Source organism: Paramisgurnus dabryanus, chromosome 4 (genome assembly GCF_030506205.2).
Source record: "Paramisgurnus dabryanus chromosome 4, PD_genome_1.1, whole genome shotgun sequence".
Classification (NCBI taxonomy): domain Eukaryota; kingdom Metazoa; phylum Chordata; class Actinopteri; order Cypriniformes; family Cobitidae; genus Paramisgurnus; species Paramisgurnus dabryanus.
Genome location: NC_133340.1, coordinates 34,649,442 through 34,674,299, shown reverse-complemented (window position 1 = coordinate 34,674,299; position 24,858 = coordinate 34,649,442). Strand labels below are relative to the sequence as shown.

The 24,858-nt window shown below is 37.0% G+C and overlaps 1 protein-coding gene across 1 annotated transcript in view; it reads left to right on the top strand.

The window, feature by feature from the left end:
* The first annotated feature begins 2,789 nt into the window (after positions 1 to 2,789).
* trpc5a (transient receptor potential cation channel, subfamily C, member 5a) overlaps positions 2,790 to 24,858 on the top strand; it is a 94,041-nt gene continuing 71,972 nt past the window's right edge. Inside the window, exons 1-2 of the mRNA XM_065254340.1 lie at positions 2,790 to 3,406; positions 21,819 to 22,213. Coding sequence (XP_065110412.1) covers positions 21,827 to 22,213 — 387 coding nt within the window. The 5' untranslated portion in view covers positions 2,790 to 3,406; positions 21,819 to 21,826. The remainder of the gene's footprint in view (positions 3,407 to 21,818; positions 22,214 to 24,858) is intronic.

The following is a 24,858-nucleotide window of genomic DNA, read 5'->3' as shown; positions in this document are numbered from 1 at the left end:
AAAATGACCCAAGAAAATAAGTCTAGTTTTTAGATCAAAAATATCAAATTGTGCATAAAACACATTTTTTTCTTGAATTTAGTGTTTAAGAAAAAGGTTCAAGATTTTATGCAGTTTATTCAGGTTTGGCTATGATGTTGGCATTGTTAAAGCATTTTTTAAATTTCTCCCAATAACAATTTTTCTAATTTTATTACTAAAAACACCTGCATTGTGTTAAGTGGATGGCCATGGAAAGACAGTTCAGAATAAATGGTTAAGTTGATTTTAGATCTTTAGTGTTTGTTCACTTTTATTTGCTTATATAGACAAAGATAAATTCCCACATATCTGCAATGCCTTTGATTATTTTATCAACTTCTCTGATGGCACACACACACACGCACGCATGCACACACACACACACACACACACACGCGCACACGCACACACACACACACACACAGACAAGAAGTGCCTAATCATATGCATATTCCACATTTTATCAAGTGTTTTAATGCAGTGATTTGCAATGGTCTTGGTCTTGACTTGGTCTCGACCTGTCTTGTTCTTGGTCTTGACTCTCGACCCTTTAAAGTCTTGGTCTTGTCTCTGTCTCGGCCTGTCTTGGTCTTGGTCATGACTTGGTCTCGGTTTAGGTGGTCTTGACTACAACACTACTAGAAGGTTCTTCACAGCATTTTTTTTTTAAGAACCATTTATGAAACAGTAACATTATGAGAATATCTTCTGATTGAAAAAAGGTCTTGCAGTATATGCACAACACCGTAAGAACAGCCTATTCCTTTGTGGTGGAAAAGCAAATATATTATTTATTACTCTTACTCTTGAATACAAAAGTCAGAAGAAACTAGGCATACATGTGGGCATTAATAGATAAGTAACAGGCTGAATTGTCCAGAATAACCAGTGTGCTTCAAGCACAGAGGCGCTTTCATTTCAATAATAAAAATGCAAGGGCTAGAAAGTATTTGCTATGTCGCATCTATTGTAAAGTTGTTCTTCAATTCATCCCCTTTTCACAAAATTAAGTAATATGGCAAACTGCAAGATTTCTATTATAGAAATAATGCTTACAATAGAAATGGACACCTGCTACAATGTTATAGACCTTTTTATTTTTTACTCTGTTTCTAAAATCTTACAGAGGATAATCGATACCCATGTCTGTGTTATTCCTACCTTTCAAATTGTTCCTACACCCCGCTGTCACAAATAAGGTCTCTAGGTTTCTGGAAGATGCCTGATCAATAAATGCCCGACATTAAGTTTGGTGCGTCATAAGCCATGACGCAATCATCGTCTCCAACGTAAATCTCTTTTCTTGGACTACAACAAACAGACGGATTGTAGGCAACAGTTTCTTCCTGGGATTGGTGATTTAGACAAGACTTTATCCTAATTCCTTCCATTTCTAACGTTGTTTTTACCCATGAAATAGGTGCACTTTAACATTTTGCAGATCCAAACGGACACATGTTGCATTTAAGCTATAGTATACATTTTATCATTATGTGGGTTCTCTGATATCGACCCATGACCTTTGACCTGCTAATGGAATGCTCTGCTAATTAAACTACAGGAAATTCAGCATTTACCAAACTTGTGGATGTGGATGCTTTGTAGAAAAAGCAGAGCCTAGACTTTATAAGTAAATTGTGGTGACTTGGTAAATTTCTCTGTAATGATGGATTGAACTCAGGGGAAGTGGGAATTTAATGGTGATGAGATCACATTTGGCCTTCGTAATGTTTCCCTTGTCATCAGGTTCTTAACTAATAAGGGAAAAACAGGTATTGTGACTCCACCATCAATGCCTTTAGGGGGCTCGAAGAATTACGAGCATCAGTCAATACCCAGGAACACAAATTGCTGAAGTGCTGTCTAAAGACATTCTGAATTAAGATGCTGGTAATGTAGCTTCGCTTTAATACAGCTGGCAAGTCAAAGTAAAGAAATATTTCTCAGTCAACATTTTTTTAAAGACAGTCGGCCTAATTGTGTCTGGCGCAATCTTAAAGTTCGCCCAAAAATGTTGTCTGTTGTCAGCATTTACTTATCCTAATGTAATTTCAATCTCATTAGCATCTCCATGTATTTAAACTTGACACATTGCAACCTGTTTTTCTAGCCCCTAGCACATGTAGGATGTCTAATACAACACATCTGACTGAATATTAGTGTCTCCATGATCTGAAGATAAGGGAGACATCAATAACATGAATTGTATGGGTGCCTACATAACAGATTTGGGACACCTGAGATTATTAGACACTAGAACCAATGGTGTCATTGACTTTAAACTTGTAAGCAGAACACGTGCCAGTGCCAATGAAATTTAAAATGATAAAATAATTAAGGGGTGAATTAGGTTATTTTCATATTCCCCCACTTATACATATTGCTAGAATATAATAAAATATTTTCTCTATTTCTGTATTATTATTATTACTTTAAATGTTTATTAACCTACTATATCTGTATGTATTGTCTGTTCCACAGTGTGTTGCAGCAATGCAAAACCGCAAAGAACTTGAATATTTAAATTAGCCTACGGATTTCAAGCTTTTCCTAATCTCTAACATAATAATAAAATTAAAAAGGATTAATTAATAATAAATTATTTTACGACAACAATGAAGGGTTAAATAATTAAAAGGGAAACATCTTTAGCGTTAACCAATTGAATAAACTTTCTACGTGATTTGTCGTTATGATGTCACGAGCCGCTCGCGCCACAGCAGCATCAGTCAGATCAGTCTGACACCATGACAACCGCAGCGCGCGAACGCTGGAATCTGTGCAGCTCCCGCCAAGCCAAATATTATGAAGACAAGATGCCGCCGTACGCGCACAAGACGCACTTCATCTCTTGAAATATTCTTCGTTAAGCTCCTTTCGCACTTTTGGACGTCGGATATCTGCAAAACCACCTGTATCTAACGGCCGTCACCAGTGTGAGTTAGATAGGCTACCCCTGAACGGGCAATTCGTTGAAAAAAATCAGTGCAGTAAGAACTACGCCGATGCGTCGTCGCTTCACATATATTAAAATTAGGGGTCGGTGGTTGCGAGCAACGGAACCATGAAATGCGCATTGGAGTATTGGGTGCCCCTAATGGCGTTTACGCGTGGAGAACCCACTGGGGCGTGTGTGTAAACGTGCGTGTAAGTGAATGTGAGAGAGTGCGAAAGAAAACGAGGCATTATTTTGGTTTCCACGAGCTCTGCGCTTCATTTCGCAGTGGAAATATGAGGATCTCCAGAGGACGCGGCTGATAAATTGTATTTTAGACCCTGTCACACACGAAGACGATACCAGCACCACGGATCCTGCTCCTCCTCCTCAGAGAACCCCTGTTTGATACGAGGGGCTATTAAATATCCAAATTGTAAAGCGCATCAGGTAAGCGACGCGTTACGTTCAAGTTACGAGGTAATTTTTTTATCGAGGGTAATTTGATGCATTGTAAAAGTGGAAGCGCATCAGCGCCTTGGCACCTGCAGATGCATGTGCCCATGCGTTTGTATAGCGTGTGATCAACAGAAATCGACACATCATCCGATATCCAATCGTTTGCAAATTGCTTAAATGCTGAATTTTATTTTTTCTTTCTTTAAGATTTCACAGGCAGTTGACAACTTGTATAATCTGATTTTATGGCATCTAACAGATACATGTTTCATTTACCCAAGCCAGATTTCTCATCTAAAGACTTAAAGATGCTTATATGGTGTGGGGTATAAAACAGTGTTTCTTATCCCAATGCACTGCATGGAGGCTCATTACTGCAGTGTTGGTTTGAGTTCAACTTCCCAGATTGTATTGGTTATGTAAACAAAGATCATTCTTTTTCGCATACATGATAAGCAGACGATGGTGACTACAGAATAATAATTGTATTCTGCTTATTGTTGCATAGGGAGGACTGTAAACAATGGTTTCTACACTCTATACCAGGTGCTGTCTAGCATTTAGACAGCGGTTGTCCCATTGGATAACCCATGTTTGTTGCCTCAGGGGGGTTAAGAGAAATTGGTGTGAGCTATGCTATTAGGAGGTGACAGAAAAAAATCTTTACACTAACATTTGGTTTGATGGCCTGTGATAGATGCTTTGAGTTTGGGTTCATTTGGGCTAATGTCTCTAGGGATTGATTTAACCTTGTCCCCAGTATTTCATCTCTGGGCTTGTAATGAAATTGCACAGGAACCATCAGGGTCCACCGTAAACTCTTGATTATAAGTGAATGACAGAGTGAATCCCTCAAAAAAGATTACACTGCTTGATGGTGCATTACATAAGGCAACCAGATTTTGGACTGATGACTGGAGGCAGATACAGGTGCACACGCAGATGATTGGAAACGGAGCTTGTGCAGGGAAGCGTCATCATTTTAGCAATCTCTTATGAGGGATTTATCGCTAAATCCACGTTGGATGCCTGTAGGAAAACAAGGTGGACAATACGTTTTTCCAAACCTCTTTTTTTGGATTCCTCCTGCTTATTTTGTCGCCACGGGCTTTGGCATCAGTCAGAACACAAGGTTGACATAACAGACTGGCAAGAATGAAAGTACAGGTTCTTTAAAGGTTGGGCTACAGTAACTCGATCTTCATTAGAGTTATAAAGAGTGAAAGAGTGTCAGAGAAAGACGGTAAATGTAGAGAAATAGGGACAAAAGAAGAAGGTCAGATTTATTCTGTGAGAAGATAATAAATCTAATAGAGTTTCAGGGTGGCGTGCTGTCTGGCTTCGCTGTGACTGGGTGTTTAAGACCAACAGAAGTCACCGAGTCCCAGACTCACACAAGCTGCTTACGTGATTTATATCAGATCAAAACTCTTTATGGAAACTGCCAGTGCTCTTTAGCAATAATGTGCCATCATTGGAAAAACTGAATGTGCCATACTGTTTTGGTCATTACTGAAAGTGCTTTAGATGCAAAGTTGATTGTTATTAGTTTCGGATTTGCATCTAAACTTTTAAATGATTGTCCCCTGTGATGAAAAATCAATTATGAATTAAACTTTGCTTGCTTATCTCACACACTGGACCTATTTGGAAAAATATAATTTAATATATGTGACCCTGGACCACAAACCAGTCATAAGCCGGATTGGTATATTTGTAGCAATAGCCAACAATACGTTGTATGGGTCAAAATGATCGTTTTATGACAAAAATCATTAGGATATTTAGTAAAGATATTTTGTACATTCCCTACCATAAATATATCAACAATTATTTATAATTAGTAATATGTGCTGCTAAAGACTTTTTTTGGAAAACTTCAAAGCCGATTAATATTTTAAAGGGATAGTGCACCCAAAAATGAAAATTTGAGCATCATTTACTCACTCTAATGTTGTTACAAACCTGTAAACATTTCTTTGTTTTGATGAACACGAAGGAAGATATTTTGAGGAATGTTTGTAAAAAATGGTTTGTGAGCCCCATTCACTTCCATAGTAGGAAAAAAGACAATAGAAGTGAATGGAGCTCACAAAGGGTTTGGTTATAAACATTCCTCAAAATATCTACCTTTGTGTTCATCAGAACAATGAAATTTCTACAGTTTTGTAATTTTCATTTTTAGGTGAACTATCCCTTTAACTTAACTCTTTCCCCGCCAGCGTTTAAAAAAAAAAGTTGCCAGCCAGTGCCAGCATTTTTTATGATTTTCACAAAAGTTTAATGCCTTCCAGAAAATGTTCTTCTTTAAATATATAAACAAACAATATATCAAATGAAAGAACAGACCCTCTACTTTCAAAAAAAAAAAAAAAAAGTTTTATCCTACTTTCATTAGTTTTCTTTTATCACCTCTCAAATATGAGTAGGTTTCTTTAAAAACACCCAATTTTGAACAAAAAGCTGAGATAATTCAGTTTTTGTTAAGGACTTTTGAATGAGATCAGATGGAGAGCGATCCTTAAAACATACCAAGAGTTTTTTTCTCTTTCACGTGAGGCGCTACTTCCGGGTTGTATAAGTTCCTGGTTGATAATAGCGGTATTGCGGAAAGCCGGAAATTCTCGTCATTGGCAGGGAAGCGTTTTCTCTTAATTGACGAGTAATCTCGTCAATGGCAGGGAAAGAGTTAAAGGGGATATTTCATGAAAATCGTGTTTCCATGTTTAAGTTGTTTTCCATCAAAATATTTTCTTCATCATTTATCACAATACTTCCAAAATATTTTTGGGAATTATTATTGGGTCCCCAGTGCTTCTATCAACCTAGAAAACGTGATAAAGAACCCAGTAACTTAATTTTGTTAAACCATTCTCTGCATACATGTGAAAAAATAGGTCATTGAAATTTGGCTCCCCTTGTGATGTCAGAAGGGGATAATACCGCCTTTTAAAAGGATAGTTTACATTAAAATGAAAATTCTGTCATCATTTACTCATTCTCATGTTGTTGAACCTGTATGAATTTATTTTTTCTGATGAACACAAAAGAAGATATTTTGAGAAATGATGGTAAACACACAGCAGAGAGTGACCATTGACTTCCGTAGTAGGAAAAAAATATTTTGGAAGTATTATGATAAACGATAAAGAAAATATTTTGGCAAATGATCTTAAGCACACAGTTGACGGTACCCATTAAATTCTATCAGTTTTTTTATTCCTACTATGGAAGTCTATGGTCACTCTCTGCTGTGTGTTTACCATCATTTCTCAAAATATCTTCTTTTGTGTTCATCAGAAAAAAGAAATTCATACAGGTTTAGAACAACATGAGGATGAGTAAATGATGACAGAATTTTCATTTTAAGGTGAACTATCCCTTTAATCAGCACTATCCAACCACGAAACTGCAATTAAGTGCAGAGATTAACTCATTTGCATTTAAAAGGACAAACCCCAAAACGGCACATTTTTGCACACACCTATACAAAGTGGCAATTTTAACATGCTATAATAAATTATCTATATGGTATTTTGAGCTAAAACTTCACATACATAGTTTGAGGACACCAAGGATTCATTTGGCATTTAAATAAAATTCTTGTAAAATTTCCCCTTTAAGCATTTACTAACACATTAAAATATACACAGTATAGTTAAAGCACATGAATGAACTAACTTTTCAGTAGAAAGAAAGATCACGCCTTGACGTTCCGGTTTTCCACTGGTCACATATCTCCATGTACTTTGGTACGCAGCCAAAAGTAAAATATCTTCGCACGAGCTTGCGTTTTCAATCTCGCATTTGCATACGTATGTATGCAAGTCAATAGATTGAAAAGTGTACTGTGACCACCCCTTTAACCATGTATGCTTTGCGCCCTGGCAATCCCAGAATGCACTGGCGTAAGCACTGCATTATGTTGAGCAATAAATGTAGATTAAGTACTAAAAAAGCATATATTTAAATAAATGCATAAATTACCATTATTGTATTTTTTCTGAGAAAAACAGGTACACTTTGTTAAGTGTAATTAAATAAGGACTGCTTTACTAAAATTTGTTTGCTTATTGGAGTATTGTGCTCATAGCTTCTAACAAGCTTATAGCATACCCAGAATACTAATGCCAAACTCTGAAATCTTTGCAAGTCACCTGTGAACTTCACGTGAGTAGTTACTTCACGTGTAAAGCGTTCCAAATTGGTCAGGGATGGTTCGTTAGAAGCAAGCGGGCTGTGTTGTCGGTGAGGTTTTGGAACAGAAGCAAAAGATAATATTTGATCCCATCGATGAGACATTCTTTAGACATGACAAAAGCGCGGCTTTGAAGTACAGCCCAAGTTTGCCGGGAAAAGAGTAAATCAACGTGCCTGGCATATTAAACTCTCACACTGAAGCTCTACATCACTGCCACCGTGTCTCCATATGTCACGCTGTACAGCTCTTAACCCCGAAAATGATTCACAAGATGAACTCACTCATGGCTTTTTCTTCTCGCAATTATCGTCGCCACTGAATTAAAGAGCCGCAGACCAGCGAGTTTGTTGACGTGGATAAATGATATAAAATTGGTTGTGTTACAAATGTCAAGGAGACTATTGGTTGTTAATTTGCTGATACACTGAAAGGTTGAATTTGAAATGATCTGTATTACGGAAGTGTTTCTTTTTATGCAACCTATTTGCTTTCATGCAACCACAATAAAAACAAACCATTGCGAGTCACAAATTATCCTTAACGCATAATAGGTGACGTAAATGTGTCTTATGAGACGTGTAAAACGGAAGACAGCAAGAAAAGAAGATCTTTGATCATCTGAAAGCTCTCGATAGCTTGCAAAAAACTAATTTTGCAACTATCCTGCTTGTCAGATGTAACTGTACAAGCTTTGGAGAGCTATTTCACGGCTTTTCGTGCTTATTGACAGGCATGCTGGGATGAGCGGCCACCGGGGTGTTGTAGCCCCTTCTTGCCTTCACAGTCTTTACCTTACACAGCCAGCAATGTCTTTGGTGAGCTTGTTTTGGATCACATGCGATTGCAGAGCTTAGCTCATCATACAATTCTAAAGCTCTCCAAAACAGCCTCATGGGTTTTCTCCTGGCTTTTTGACATGGGGATGGGTTTACTAAAAGGGAAACTATATGCTGAGGTGAGGCGTCACTTCGTATTGTTGGAGAATCTTACGGGAGGAAGCATTTGTCTTCCTCGTAGACGTACGTTAAATTTTCATTATACGTCAACCTGTCAGTGTTTGTTAGGGTTTGTCGGCTGAGTAATGGCAGAAGTTGCCTTTGCCTGATAAAATAAATGTTAACTGTAGGACAAGACAAATTGACCATGATGATAGTTTATGGCTGGAGAAAACAACTGATACCATAAAAGGAAAGTTTGCGAAGACAATGGATGGATTTAGGGCTTATGTACTTTTTGTGGTTGATACAGTGGTTTCACCTGCTAGGCAGTTGCTAAGGAGTACAGAGCAGTTGCTAAGGCGTACTGAGCAATTGCTAAGCAGTTGCTAAGGAGTACAGAGCAGTTGCTAAGGCGTACTGAGCAATTGCTAAGCAGTTGCTAAGGAGTACTGAGCAGTTGGTAGGCAGTTGCTAAGGAGTACTGAGCAGTTGCTATGCAGTTGCTAAGGTGTACTGAGCAGTTGCTAAGCAGTTGCTAAGGAGTACTGAGCAGTTGGTAGGCAGTTGCTAAGGAATACTGAGCAGTTGTTAGGCACTTGCTAAGTAAGAAATAATGTACAGACAGGCAATTGTTATCGCAGAAATAAGCCCCAACAGTGTGATGAGTGCTTGTATCACACGAATCGCACTAAAGGGTCTAATTTTGCAATAACAACCGGCTGTCTGTGCATTATCACGCTTATGAAATGGCCATTTACCTCAAAAGTCGGGTGAGGAAGATTAAATATTGATTTGAAATATCGTATTTGTCATTTTTTACGAATGCAGACCTTCCACAAGGAATACCCGTTTACTTTCGGTTTTAAGAGAAGACAAGACGTTTAGATGTCACAAACACACTATTTGGTTGGATCATTTGTAAATATAATGTCAAACATGTTCAATAAAGACATATTTATATTAAATTTTTGTGTAATATTAAAATGAACCTGTCAAAATGATTTGCAGCATTCGGGTTGTCGTGTGTTATTATTTTTAAGTGGTTGTTATCTGGGAATAACAAACCTGCAAATGTCGCAACTGGCCAATCAGAATCAAGCATTCAATTAAGATGTGTAATAAGGAGTACTAACCAGTTCCTACTGTTGGTAGTTGCTAAGGGGTACTGAACCGTTTGCAAGGCAGTTGCTAAGGGGTACTCAGCAGTTGCTAAGGGGCACTAAACAGTTGCTAAGCAGTTGCTTAGAGGTACGGTGCAGTTGTTAGGGAGTTGCACTTCAAACATGGATTTCTCACTTAATATTTTTTTTTTCCAGAACAAACATCAAAAAATTCTTAAGATACATTTACTTCAAAAGCAAAATGACCTAAGGAATTAAGTTTGTTTCCTGAAAAAATATATACAAATTACATTTATGCTTAAAACAAGAAAGAAAACAATAGTGAAAATTAAACTACAGCCTTATTAACTCTTTCACCGCCATTGACGAGATATCTTGTAAATGAAGAGAAAACGCTTCCCAGCCAATGACGAGTTTTCCCGTCTTTCTGCAATACCGCTATTATCCACCAGGTGGCTTCCGCAACTTTTTAAACCCGGAAGTATTGCCCTATGGCAAGCGGCTGCATGTCCGTGTCTGTTTTAAAGATCGCTCTGAATGGGATCTCTATGAAAAGTCCGTCACAAAAATGGAATTATCTCTGCTTTTTGCTCAAAATGTGGTGTTTTTGCAGAAACCTACCCATATTCAAAAGCTGATTAGAACCACTGAAGGTAGGATGAAACGGTTTTTTTTGTTTGAAAGCAGAGGGTCTGTTCTTTCATTTGGTATATTGTATGTTTATATATTCAAAGAAGAACATTTTCTGGAAGGCATTAAACTTTGGTGAAAATCATGAAAAACGCTGGCGCTGGCTGGCAACTTTTTTTAAAAACGCTGGCGGTGAAAGAGTTAATAAAGTAGGGGAAAGCAGGCACAAACTATCATTCAAAAAATATTTAAGTTTTTTTACACAATCACCAGAAACATCTCTGCTACAAAACAAACACTTAAAGGGATGGTTGACCCAAAAATGAAAATTTTGTCATAATTTACTCACTCTCATGTTGTTACAATGTTTGAAACCAAACCGTTCCTGGACCCATTTACTTCCATAGTATTTTTTTCCTACTATAGAAGTGAATGGGGGCCATGAACGGTTTCTCAAAATATCTTCCTTTGTAAATGATGACAGAATTGTCATTTTTGGGTGAACTATCCCTTTAAAATTTGTTTGTGGGACCTACCATTATTGTACAATAAAGTGACACGAGTGCAAACGTTACAACTTACCCCATAGGTGGTGTTAACAGAGGGTTTGTTTGTTACACCTGCTAGAAAATTAACATGCTAGAAAATTATTCAATAAAATTCTGTCAATAAACTTAATATGGTTGATATTGTTTATATATCTGCCTATAATAGATAGATATACACGCATCTATCCATCCATGATAGGTCCTCTAACCATCCTTTTATTATGCATCAATGCATATAAATATTTTGTTTGAAAGTGCTGCACAATCAAGACAAAAAAAATCAACATTTGACATGTTTTCATTTCATTATCATTGTATACTGTGTTACAACTAACCCCATGCGCAAAAATGTTTTCAATCCCAGCTATCAGTTACTAGGAGATGCTGACATGTTTCAAAATGGTGTTTTGCTTTAGATAACAAGACAGTGATTAAAATAATATAAGGTTGGATTTGGTGACTTACACAACCAACTTAGAAAAAAAAGTAAGATAAAGAAATTTACTTTCATGCCTCCAAAACACTCTTTGTTCAATATCTTAAGCAAAACACCTCAAAACATTTCACAGATTCACAGGAGATCATTTTCTGACAGTAAGAGATAAAGACCTAGAGCACAGATTGTTCACCCCATATAAATATGGAAAGTAGCCGTGTAACCATTAACCCTGCGTTTGTGCCCCGCTCACCCCTACTTAATTAAAGTTTCTTTTCTCAATCTTTGAGTGCCTAAATGTTTGGAAAATGTATTTCATTCTCCACAGTATTATTATCATCACATGTAGAAACTATAATGTAGTAAAAAATGAATGAGCAAGCAAGTCCCGAACCCCAGTGAGATATCATTATAGACATCCAGCAGCTAAATATTCAGTTTCTGTCCGCTTTTTCCATACTGAGAGCTACTCTCGGGTCCCTTGGCATTGGATCTGATTTCATTACTTGCGCAAATGACAGTTCGCAGAGTCAGCTCTAAAAATGGCATATCTGAAAAACAAACCGCATTGGGTACAGTGCAAACAAAGCCTTTGTGTTTACACTAACAAGATGATAGCTTTGTCAGGCCAACATGATTTTTTTGTCAAGCCCTTTGCAAAGGTTACAACGGCACACAATAACAATGTTCCTTTAGATCAATTGGTGGAGCATTGTGTGAGCAGCGCAAAGGTCATGGGTTTGATTCCCAGGGGACACACATACTGATACATAAAATGTAAAACTTGCATGCATTGTTTGGATAAAAGTATCTGCCAAATGCATAAATGTAAAGCACAAAGCACAACACCGTCACTGGTATTTGCAGTAATCAGACAGCAAGTGGTGTTTAGCACACCTTTTTTTTTCACATCGAACACACAAAATTATTTGCACGTAAACAGCGACTAGGGAGACACATCAGGGCTTATAAGATGAAATGGTTTTTGCCAAAACAATTTATTTCACACACAGGTTTAGACAGTGCCTCTCTCTACATACACACAGCAAAAGCTTAATTGGATTACAGTGTTGTGAACATTGCATCCTCCATTTTTTTAGATGCCTGACGCCTTACTTTCCTGATGCCCTTAATACCCGTAAATGTCTGCCTTTCGTCCCAGCATGTTGCTTTAGTTACGTCTTGAGCTATATGTGCTAATCTCCCCGCTTCTTGTAATTTAGGGAATTGTGACAAAGACACCACTGTGCTGTGTCAGGGCCTTTTTGTAATTTAATTTAGTCGTGTCGGGGGACCAGACAAGCCCAGCTGAGTTCCTTTAAGCATCTGTTTGATTCCCCTGAGGTTTCTCCAAGTGATCCATATTCTCTGTCTGATCTAATCAGTAAAATACTTGTCGATGAATTGATTTGTTCAGATCGCCCTTCCAGGCTCCGTCAGCGGGTTTCCACCGATGCTGCAAGTTAAAGTTATTCCCTCGCTGAGTGTAGTGTCACTTTTTTGATGTTGTTTTTTCACTACTATTAAGATAACAAGGAAAACAGAAAGCAGTTTCGGCAGAACAGTATCAATCTCTTAGTAATGATGAGCACTTGGTGTTATTTCACAATTCACATTGTTGACAAAGCATAAATATTACATTTCAGTGTCAGAAAATAAAGTGCCATCAAATATCTGAGACCACAGTGGAAATATTTTTAAAGAGTAACTAAACCCTATGCCAATTTATTTTAGTTAATGATCTGTAAGAATGATGCTTTATTAGTGCTGTTCATTGATTTTAGTAAGTTTTTTGACATTTGGATATAAAGTGTTTCAATACTACAATATATGGTGTAAAAACGTCTGAGTGCTGCCCTCTTCAGGTTGAACAGTGGCTACTGCAGTTGAATTTTCCTATTGGATGTTGGGTCCAAAAAATGACTCGTGACGTAAGCAGGTTCAAGCTCACCACGCCCTTGTTAAGATCTCACCACACACTTGGTACGAGCTTAGTTCGTCCCCTCTATCTCCGTTGGGATCTGCCCATTTTTCTTGCATTTTTCAAATATTGCCAGTGGGTGGAGTCAGGCTCTGACAAGGGGTTTAGTTACGCTTTAAATGTATTTTTTATTTTCACATTATTTCACATATTTTAATTTCTGTATTTGTATTCCATACACTTTTTGTAAGATGCACATACATTAATCTTATGCTGCGTTCAGACCAGCCACTGTAGAGGCGTGAAGCGCGAGTGATTTCAATGTTAAAGCAACACTAAAGACTTATTGCTCTTTGCTCCCCCTACAGGTTAGAAGCGTAATTGTTCATTACCACTGTCGTAAATACTGCAGCATAGCTGGCTCTGATTGGATTGTAGGTCTGCCGTAAAGCAAGTTTTTGTAGTTTTCACTCGAACTACAGGACCACTACCCGACGGTTGGAAACTTCTTTAGTGCGGTTTTGGCCGATAGAGGGCTGCAAAGCGAATCTGAAACTGCCATTCACCCTGTTTTGAGTGGAGGGACCACTGAAACTTTTTTGGAAATGTTATTTTAAGGTAAAAAAACTCTTTGGTGTTGCTTTAAGTCAATGTAAAGACGTGTTGATGTTCGTCTGGAGGTCTCATAGGCGCGAATGAGGCATTTAGCGCGGCGCGGTAGATGCGATTGAGTCTGGCGCGAATTGAGCGTTGCCGCGGTAAACACGCAAGTTAAAAATTTGAACTTTGGTGGAAAAACGCAGCAAAAAAATCTGCATATTATAGAAAACTGTTTTCATGCGTTTACATGCAACTCAGTAAACCGGCTATGCAGACAACTGTGTTTACATGGGACTTTGACACTAGAATTGTCAGGTTTCCTGAGGCATTGGCGTCACCGCCTATAGTCGATAATAGTCGTTCAAAAAGCCGACGGCATATCTGTCTTAAGCTATACTGCTGTATCTCGTCTCGTGTCTGGAGAACCTGTAAATGTAACATAAGCTTCTATTTTAGCAGTTTCTTTGCCAACTGCTTAAGTTGAGCAGAGACTTTTATGCGTTGCTTTGCACTTCCGCGTGTGACGTTTATCTTTCACACGCAGAGACATGCGCACATGGTCAAAACCGTGAGAAAGCCGGTTAAGGTGTTTACATGTCACCCAAAATTGGGGTAATGAGCAAAAAACTCCCTCTGCCGATCGGTTTTTGCTTACGCAGTTTATGGGCTTTCCCTGATAAAACAAAATAGTTTTACGCGTTTACATGACCCCATGTGTTATCAGTTTATTAAGCATAATCGGCGTAAGACTCATTGACAAGCGGAATTTTTTTTTCTATTGGAAACAATTGAATGTAATCGCCATTATGTAATCGCTGATCCTCTTGTCCGTTTCAGCTGGATCACTTGTTCTGAATTTTCCCCTTGGACTTACCCGTTCAATGTAAATAAAGAGAAGAAATTCTAAGCTTACAAAGAAAAGTCAGATCACTGGCAGAGGTCATTTGACACCAACAAGGACATATTTATAAATAAAGACATTTATTTTGATTAATAAAACACTTAAAATCCTACTTACAGTCCCTTTAAAAGGTTCTTTGGAGAACAAAAAAATAGGGGTGTGACGAGACACTTAATCCACGAGACAAGACGAAACACGAGATTGGGTTCACAAGAATGAGACGAGATGATATTTTTACACTTTTTAAGAAACCCTCAATGATAAAATAAATGAATAAGAAACTGAAATCGCATAAAAAGTATTATGTATGTATTATATCAAATGCCTGCAGGGGGCGATAGAGGACTCGCCTCGCGGACGATGTCTTCACTTTCACTTTCACTTTAGACAGAGAGAAACGCTTGTTTTTAGACAAACAATGGTTAAATCCATATTAATATTTAATATATGTCCATTTCCTTACACTAGAAATGATACAGACACTGTCATTTTTTGAGCAAGAACATGCAGACATTAAATCATGTAACTCTGTGTGAGGGTTTAATCTGCTGAGATTTCACATCTGACACGGATCAATAGACAAACACAACGCGTCTCAGACTTCACACGAGTTCACAAACGAACATTATTGGAAACCTAAACAAAAAAGCAAAAGCAGTAAATGACAAATATAATGCATGCACTGTAAAAGGGTCAAATAGAAAGCTGCATCCTCCGAAGGTCGCATATGCAGGTTGCATACGTCATCAAGGTTTATTTCAGATCATTAAAGGAATATTCCATTTTCTTAAAAGATCCAGATAATTTACTCACCACCATGTCATCCAAAATGTTGATGTCTTTCTTTGTTCAGTCCAGAAGAAATTATGTTTTTTGAGGAAAACATTGCAGGATTTTTCTCATTTTAATGGACTTTGATAGAGCCCAACATTTAATACTTAACTCAACACTTAACAGTTTTTTTCAACGGAGTTTCAAAGGACTATAAACGATCCCAAACGAGGCATAAGGGTCTTATCTAGCAAAACGATTGTCATTTTTGACAAGAAAAATAAAAAATATACACTTTTAAACCACAACTTTTCGTCTAGGTCCGGTCCAGCGTGACCTAACGTGAATGCGTAGTGACGTAGGGAGGTCACGTGTTACATATATAAAACGTACATTTGTGGACCATTGTAAACAATAAACTGACACAAAGACATTAATTAGTATCAGTTGACATACAACAACGTAGGAACGGTTCTCTTTCAACACACTTGTAAACACTGGGGCGGAGTTTCACGTGGGTCCTCTGTGACCTCTTGACGTCATGACGTATAGCGTGGGGTCACATCACGCATCACGACCTGATGTAGATGAGAAGTTGTGGTTTAAAAGTGCATATTTTTTATTTTTCTTGTCAAAAATTACAGTCATTTCGCTAGATAAGACCCTAATGCCTCGTTTGGGATTGTTTATAGTCCTTTGAAACTCCGTTGAAAAAAACTGTTAAGTGTTGAGTTAAGTATTAAATGTTGGGCTCTATTAAAGTCCATTAAAATGAGAAAAATCCTGCAATGTTTTCCTCAAAAAACATAATTTCTTCTCGACTGAACAAAGAAAGACATCAACATTTTGGATTACATGGTGGTGAGTAAATTATCTGGATTTTTCTTTTAAGAAAATGAACTATTCCTTTAAGCCCTGACTTTGACTTAAAAGGTTCTTTGGAGAACAAAAAATGGTTCTTCTACGGCATTGTTGTAAAGAAGCTTTATTTTTAAGAGGCAGCTCATTAGGTTTTAAAACAGAGTTATTGTTTATTATTGCAGCAAATATGTCAGTAAGGCTTGAGTTGGTACAGAAGAAAATATCAATGAGTTCAGGCTCTCCGAAATGACTCCCGTTTTTACCAGGCAAGCGCTCTCCACCTCAAATGGATCACTGGGGATCGTTCTAAACAGTTCGTTTACAGTACGTCTATTTCATCAGCTTAGCCCATCTTCTACTCTAATAATGATATTCCTTAGAGAAGTGGCCCTTAGAGAACCAACGACCGCAGACTCATTACACAATTAAGCCATCTGCGATTAGACTGAAGAGATAATTACTTGGTCGTTTGGTGCTTTGTTAAAGAGTAACTGGTGCTGCAATACTGTCCTGTCAAATGTACCGCTCATTTTATTTACAATTTAGTGAAAAGGCCTGGTAATAACAACAAAAACTCAAAGGAAAAGGTTGTTCTTGGTGAAATCAGGTTTGCGATGTAGCAACAGCATGCAGGATCTTTGCTTTTCAAACACACAAACCAATGGGTTTGTACCAAAATGACTTGTTTCTGAAGCAACCAGGATCCATTTTAAAAACAGCATTGATCTTGGATAGGTTGGCCTGCAGCCCTGCACCATGTGCCTATCCAGTATATCAGAATTAGCATTAAGGAGCAGAAAGCAGTGTGGGTGTATCAGCAGTGAGGGCAAGTGCACTGAGCGCTGATGTGCTCACCAGCATGGGATTTACAAGCTGTGGAAATGTTTTACCACATTAGAAAACAGAAATGAGTTTGAGAAAAGTTGTGACAACCCATCCGGTGAAATCAAGGTTGGAGCTATGCAGCTGTTTGAAAAATCTATCTTGCATATTAAATTGTAGGCTATTAGTTAATGTTAAAGCTACGTGGTTATAAAGAATATAGCTATTAGGAACAGCTATTGGGTAAAAGATATAATAATATATATTTATAATATGATATATTCGTAGTGCATCTACGTCTGGTTAGACACTAAAATGTCAAGTTCAGCGTAATGTGATTGAGGTGCTAATGAGTCTGAGCGTATTGATAACTGTGTGTGGTTGTGTGTGTGGTGTCATTTCATTTTTGACCATATGGAAGACGCCACCTGGTGTGTCTGATCATCTTTAGAGAAAAAGATCAAAGCAAGAAGCGCCATCATCACACAGTCAATCACCGTAATTACCCAAGTCGTAGCGTTTATCCTAGAAATTAGCTGGATATTTTTCACTCGCTCATCTGTAAACTTTGGAATGAGTCGAGATGTCAAAACGGCTGATTAATTGATGCATCTTAATAAAGCCACTGAACAGTCCAATGATTTGCTTACCAACCAAACAAATTACATGTTATCTATACAGACATAAAGCAGCAGATAAAGTAAAACACACAATAAAGTGGGTTAAGTTTAAAGTTTTTCTCAGTCGCTTTGGAGAATTTCTCACATCTGAATTCACTTTGTTCAACCTCCACATAATTAACTCAGTTGTGCACAATATAAAAGCAAATGCTTTGATCCAATCATGCAGATGATTATGCACAATTGTCTGCTGTTTTCTACATTTTCAGTTTCTTATTTCATTTTCATCAAAATACATTATACTGGTTTTTAGTTGAAGCATTTTTTCCATAGGTTTTTTTTGTATTTTTTAAAGGTGACATAGAATGATTGAACGGAGTATTTATCCTTGTTCTGTGATGTGACATGTAGACAAAAATGTTTTGGTTTGGGTCTGTAATGCCTTAGAAGCTTCCTAAAAACCTCTCTCAGATAGCACAATTAGGGTGGGAGATTTTAAACAAGTGGTTTTGCACCTATTTGGCTCCCCCTACTGGCTTAACTTGCAATCTCATTACTGATTGGCTGACTTTGCTTCCACTCAAAAAATGTAGCCAATTATTTTAAAGTGGAGGGACAGTTAGATGCCTGTGATGTCATAAGCATCAGTTTTTCAGATTGGGCCGTTTTCTGGCTGACATTTCTAAAAGAGGAATTTCTATGAGACTGAGATGTTTAGCATGTTTAGCACTTTTTGTATGTTCGTGAATGTGGGTAGACTACCATTATTCAACAAAGACAAGGTAAAAATGGTTTTTCATTCTCTGTCCCCTTTAAATGTGAACTGAACTGATAAATTGGCATCAGGTGAATCTTGAAATTTTGAGTTACAGAAAATTTGTAATTCCTTACTGTGTACCTTTCTAATTTTGTAATATTTTATTTATACTGTTTAATATGTTTGTTTTTTCATGACAATATGTGTACATTTTGATTACAGAAAAAAGGTGAAAATGTTAATTCATCCACATTTTACATCAGAAAATACTGACACTTATAATTGTCTATATTGACTTATAACTTGCTAAATTGACAACATGGCTAAACATTTTGACATATCATAAAAATTTACTTTTGAGAGATGAACTAAGGATTTTGAACAAGTTACGGGCTTTTGCAAGACACCCATGATGTTGTGCAGTTTGTACGAATTGTTCTGAGAAATGCACATATTATTTTGCAAATTATAAAAATGATTCGAGAACTGCTCCAAAGCAACTGAGAAAAACTGTAAACTCTGTCAACCCCTGTTACAATATATTGCATCATCACATTTATTTGAAAAAAAAATCTATAAGTTGTGGAGCACCAAACTAGGCATGGTATCTTTTGAAAGCTTTTTGCATTTATGTTAATAAATAAAATAAGTTTAGATTTAAAGTTGCTCTTAAAATGATGATTTTAGCATCTTTCAGTCATTGCATAATTCTTTTAGGTCTTTAAAAAATATAGGGCCTTATTTTAACGATCTACAGTAAGTGCATGGTCTAAAGCGCATGGCACACCGTCTTAAAGGGCGTGTCCGAATAAACTTTTGCTAATTTAACAACAGGAAAAATGGTTTGTGCGCCTAGCGTACAGTCTAAAAGTGTTGTTCCTATTCTCGTAATGAGTCATAGGTGTGTTTTGGGCGCAACATGCAATAAACCAATGAGAGTCTCATCTCTGATCACCTTTAAAAGCCAGTTACACTCGCACATTACCAATTCCCTATTTAGATGGCGAAATTTGTAAACTAAAAGAGTAAGCAGAGGAAGAAGATCACCAGTTTAAGATTGATGTTAAAAAACTGTGTTGTATTGAAATTGTTATTTTTTGTATTTAAACCTTTTGGTTTCTTATTAAGTCATTTTCTTTCAGTCATAGAAGTAAAAATAGCAGGCTTGTAATTGTATTAAATGTATGGATAGCCTACATGATCAATATATTCTCAAAGAATAATTTACAAATATGCAAGAAAATGTTTGTACTCTAAAAATACTTTATTTGTAACAAACAAGACATAAAGAATTTACAAACATTTGGAGAGCCGAAACTTTCAGCACTCGGACAGCGCCGTGAGTGTTTTGAAAGCATTACTTAAAAATGTTGGCATCCAATCATATCCACAGGTACAAAGTCATCATATACAATAAATCCATGGGATAGCATTAAAAAACATTTAAAATTAAATGCAATATTTATATTTGTTTAAAGCAAAATTTTTAATTACTTACCAGGCTACAGGTGAAGCAGCTCTTTACCCCTTCTAACATCTCATAATCAGTCCTAATTTATGGCCAAGAGACTCAATAATAATCTTTTACATTTTAATCCTTTAATTTTTCATATTTAAAAATGTTTGTGCATTCATCTGTGTAGTAAGCAAATGCACGTTTTTGTCCCGTTTATAGACGCATATTACTAATACACTCAATCATAACTTTAGACTAGGTTTTAGTTGGTCAATGGCGTAGTCTATTTTAGTTCCCTTCAAATAGCAACGCGCCAACAATGCGCCTGAACATACCTCGTTTCCAGACCAGAACGCCCATGAGCGCAAAATTGGGCGCAAATGCATTTGCTATTTAAACAACGTTACACTTAAAGCTGTCAAGATTATCATTACAATGACTGTATTGCTTCATTTATGGTACTGTACACTCTATCTCTGTCAGATTAAATATGAGGCAGTGTATACACACTAGCCTCATACACACAAGTAAATAGCACTAAAATGTGTGAAAATTACTCTGTTATCACTGTCAGCAGTGAATCTCAAATGACATTAATATCAACCAGTGCCATTACCCAAATGGTTTAAGTAACAGCGTTGAGACTACTGTATAATGATGTCATCACCACAGACACACACATCGTCCTCCATTTGTTGCAAGATGTGCTTAGTGTTACAAAATGCACAACAAATTATCCTTTGGTTTTGGCATCGCTGAATTAAAGCACTGCATTATGATGACTGTTAGGTAGCTGTTGGTTGTGGCCACATTGTGCTATTAAGAGAAATGTCTTGCGGCACCAATCACTCGCAGGAATGTATTAAAAAGTCATTTCGGAACAAAGAGTCCTAATAAAACAAGCAGAATGTTCACTTATTAATGCATATCTCTTATTATTTTAAATCTATCAAACTGCGCACTATTTGTAACATGACCTTATATGTAAATGACCTAGAGATCATTTACAAAGGTTTTATGCAGTAAACTTACGCAGGTCTGATATCAAATAGTACTTGAATTGCCTATGTGTAAATTTATGAGAATTTTCTGGCAAAAGATTACACATTAAAGTCTGTGTAAAGACATTTTTAGAGAATTGTTTCTAAACACGTTATAAATGTTAGAAATGTATTGTTGAAACACATTACAAAGACTGTGAACTATGTAGTACTGAATTGTGGAGTTATGCCGTTAACAGTTTTTCCACATTTCTGTGTTTCGGATTATTTTGATGCGACTAAACGGTGGCTCGATGATGCACTGGAGCCACCGATCATGGCCCGCCACAAAATGATAGTGAAGTGGGCGTGGCTTCAGCGCTGACAGAGGACACGCCCCCAACGTTTGAGAGTAGAGAACCCTGCCTGTTTTTTCTAGATTTTGATAACTTATTTTATTTATTTGACAGTTTTTTTTAATCATTTAGATTTGGCTACTGTATGTGGTTAATATCACATTTTTCTGTGAGGCACAGACTTTGTTGTTTCCAAAATGGAAGAATGAGGTAAAGTGTGTCAAACATTTTGGGTAAGCTTAAATAAAAGTGATAGTAAGAGTTGCATCCAATTGCGTATGTGACCCAGTCTGTGAAAACTCTTTATAATTTACTATTTTTTACAAAAAAAATCATCCTTCAAAATATAAAGAACATTCTGTGAAAATATTAATATGTTTAATGTAATATTGACTTTTGATTGAAGATTGAAAATAATGTCATGTTTCTGAGAATGTCACATTCTTTATGATTCTGAGTTTGTCTCTGTTTTCCTCTCTTCCAGCATCCATCATGAATCCCATGTCACATCTATACTACAAAAAGACCAGCTACTCACCATACCGTGACCGGATCCCGCTCCAGATAGTCAGGGCGGAGGTAGAACTTTCTCCAGAGGAACGTTCTTTCCTTTGCGCCGTGGAAAAGGGCGACTATGCAGGTGTCCAGCATGCCCTGCGTGAGGCTGAGGTGTATTATAACATCGACGTGAACTGCGTGGATCCATTAGGCCGCAGTGGGCTGCTAATCGCTATAGAGAACGAGAACTTGGAGGTGATGGAGCTTCTACTGGACCACGGGGTGAACACCGGGGATGCGTTGCTCTACGCCATCCGCAAAGAAGTAGTGGGGGCTGTGGAGTTACTGCTGTCCCATAGGAAACCCAGTGGAGAGAAACAGGTCAGTTTGTGTTTTGGGGTTTTATATGCATATCACCAATTAAAAAGACCAGCTTGGGATTTCCATGCTGGTCCAGATATGTTTCTGATTTTTAGTGCTGGTTTGTGCGGCTCTGGAAGGTGAAACAGAATAGCCAGAACTTGGGAATTGTACTGAATTTAATGAGTTTCTTATTGATTACATTACCCCCCTGCCCAAATAATTATAGCTTAGTAAGTCAATTAACTAGCTCAGCATATTACACAAGGCAGTAAGTGAACATCAATAATTAATGAGTTTAATTCATTTGAAAATCATTTTTTGAACGATTAATTATAGCAATACAGTAATTGGTTTATTAAGTAGACTATTGGTTGTGCTGTATGTAAATTGTGGAGGAAAAGCTATAGAACAGGACGTGTTGTCTATTTATTGACTTTTTAGCATCACACAGTACAGATACTGTAACAGACAGATTAATTAAATGCTCTAAGTAATTTGTTAAAAAACCATTAATGCAACCAAGCATCATGAAAATAATTAGTTAAATGTTTTTTTTTTGTGCATCCATTGATTTTTATTTCTAACCCATCACACCTGGTTAGGATGTGGTTTACTTAAAAATTATTTATTTGCATAAACTCTTAAAAATTAAGGTCCTACCAAATGGTTCATGGCACCGATGCCATAGAAGAAACATTTTTGGTTCCTCGAAAAACCTTCCAGTCTAAAGTTCTTAAAGGGGACATATCATGAAAATCTGACTTTTCCATGTTTAACTCTTTCCCTGCCAGCGTTTTTTTTTTAAGTTGCCAGCCTGCGCCAGCATTCTTCATGATTTTCACAAAAGTTTAATGCCTTCCAGAAAATGTTCTTCTTTAATATAAAAACATACAATATATTAAATGAATGAACAGATCCTCTGTTTTAAAAAAAACAACCTACCTTCATTAGTTCTCTTTTTATCACCTCTCAATATGTTTAACCAAAAACACAACATTTTGAGCAAAAATCTGAGATAATTCAATTTTTGTGAAGGAGTTTTGATAGAGATCAAATTCAGAGCGATCCTCAAAACATACATGGACATACAGCTGTTTGCCCTAAGGCGTTACTTCCGAGTTTTATAAGTTACCTGGTGGATAATAGCGGAATTACAGATTGGCAGGGAAGCGTTTTCTCTTAATTGACTAGTTAACTCATCAATGGTGGGAAGGAGTTAAATGCTATAATCGGGTCCCCAGTGAATGTATCAACCTAGAAAATGTGAAAAAGAACAACCTAGTAACTAAGTTTTGATATACCACTCTCTGCAAGCATGTGAAAAAATGGGTCATTAAAATTTGGCTTCCCTTGTGATGTCAGAAGGGGATAATTCTGCCCTTAATCTGCCCCTTTAATTATTTACTATTTTATTTTATTATTATTATTAATTATTACTATATGATACTTTGAGCTAAATCTTCACATATATATACTGGGGAGACCAAAGATTTATTTGACATCTTAAAAAACATTTTTGAAACGTCCACTTTAAAAGTACCATTTGAAGAACTCAGTTATTAGTAAATTAGCAAGTAAATTAGCATTTTTACCAGGCTCTTATTTTTCGGTTAAATAGACCCTTTTACAGCCCACGTGATCAAATAACCTGCGTGCGCATTTCGGCAACAGAAGTGGTGTTATTCCCCATTGGTTCTAATGTGTAAGCAACTCAGAAAGTTTATTAAAACGGCTTCCCAGCATCAACATTGGTTGTTGCGTTTGGTTGCACTAATATAATATACTAATATATATGTTTCTGGCCACTTTATTTTTGGCAATCTGCTAACGTCTTCTATCCACTCCACTATAGTACACGGATCTGGTAGCTGTGTTAAAAAAGTTGATAAGTCAACTTTTTAAAATAACTTTCTCTGTCTGTGTTGCTTCACTGCTGATTCTTGCCATACTTCCATTGCCAAACTGCGTGCGCATACGTTGCCACATCATTATTGTGTACAAACAGTAAAAACGGTCTATACATTCATTTTAATGGCAATGATTTTTTTATTGACAGTAATTGATATGCCTTATTTGTACAAAAGCCATTTTATTGGTACTGTATTTAACAAATCTCACTGTCTTTCGCTGCAAAACCCTTTAAGTCAGTGGTTCTCAAACATTTTGGTGTGTGCCTCCTCCTTGTGTAGGGTGCATCCCTTTGCCCCCACCCAAAGAAAATTCATGAACTTAATGATACAATACAGTATGCACTCTCAGAGACAAGTTACAAAAGTTGGTACCTTTTAAAAAGATCCTTATATGTACCATTTTGGTACAGATATGTACCCCTGAAGTATCAGTGTGTACCTTTAAGGTACTATTATGCACATTTTAGGTACAATGTAGTGCTGTTGGTTAGTAACCTTATTTTTCTGAGGTTTAATTACACAGAATTTAGGATAAATTAATGTATTTTCATAAAATGTCATAAAACTGGGGCCCCCTGGCACCTTCTCACGTTCATACAATTCGTCTTCCATGCACTGATTGCTGATGATGATTCTGATTGACCTGAGCCCGGTATTAAGCGGATTTGAAGCGAAAGTATTTGGTGAACGTATAATACGTGCCGAGAGCAATTGGTTAATATAATAATCTAATTTTTTGGTAGAGTTGGGGTT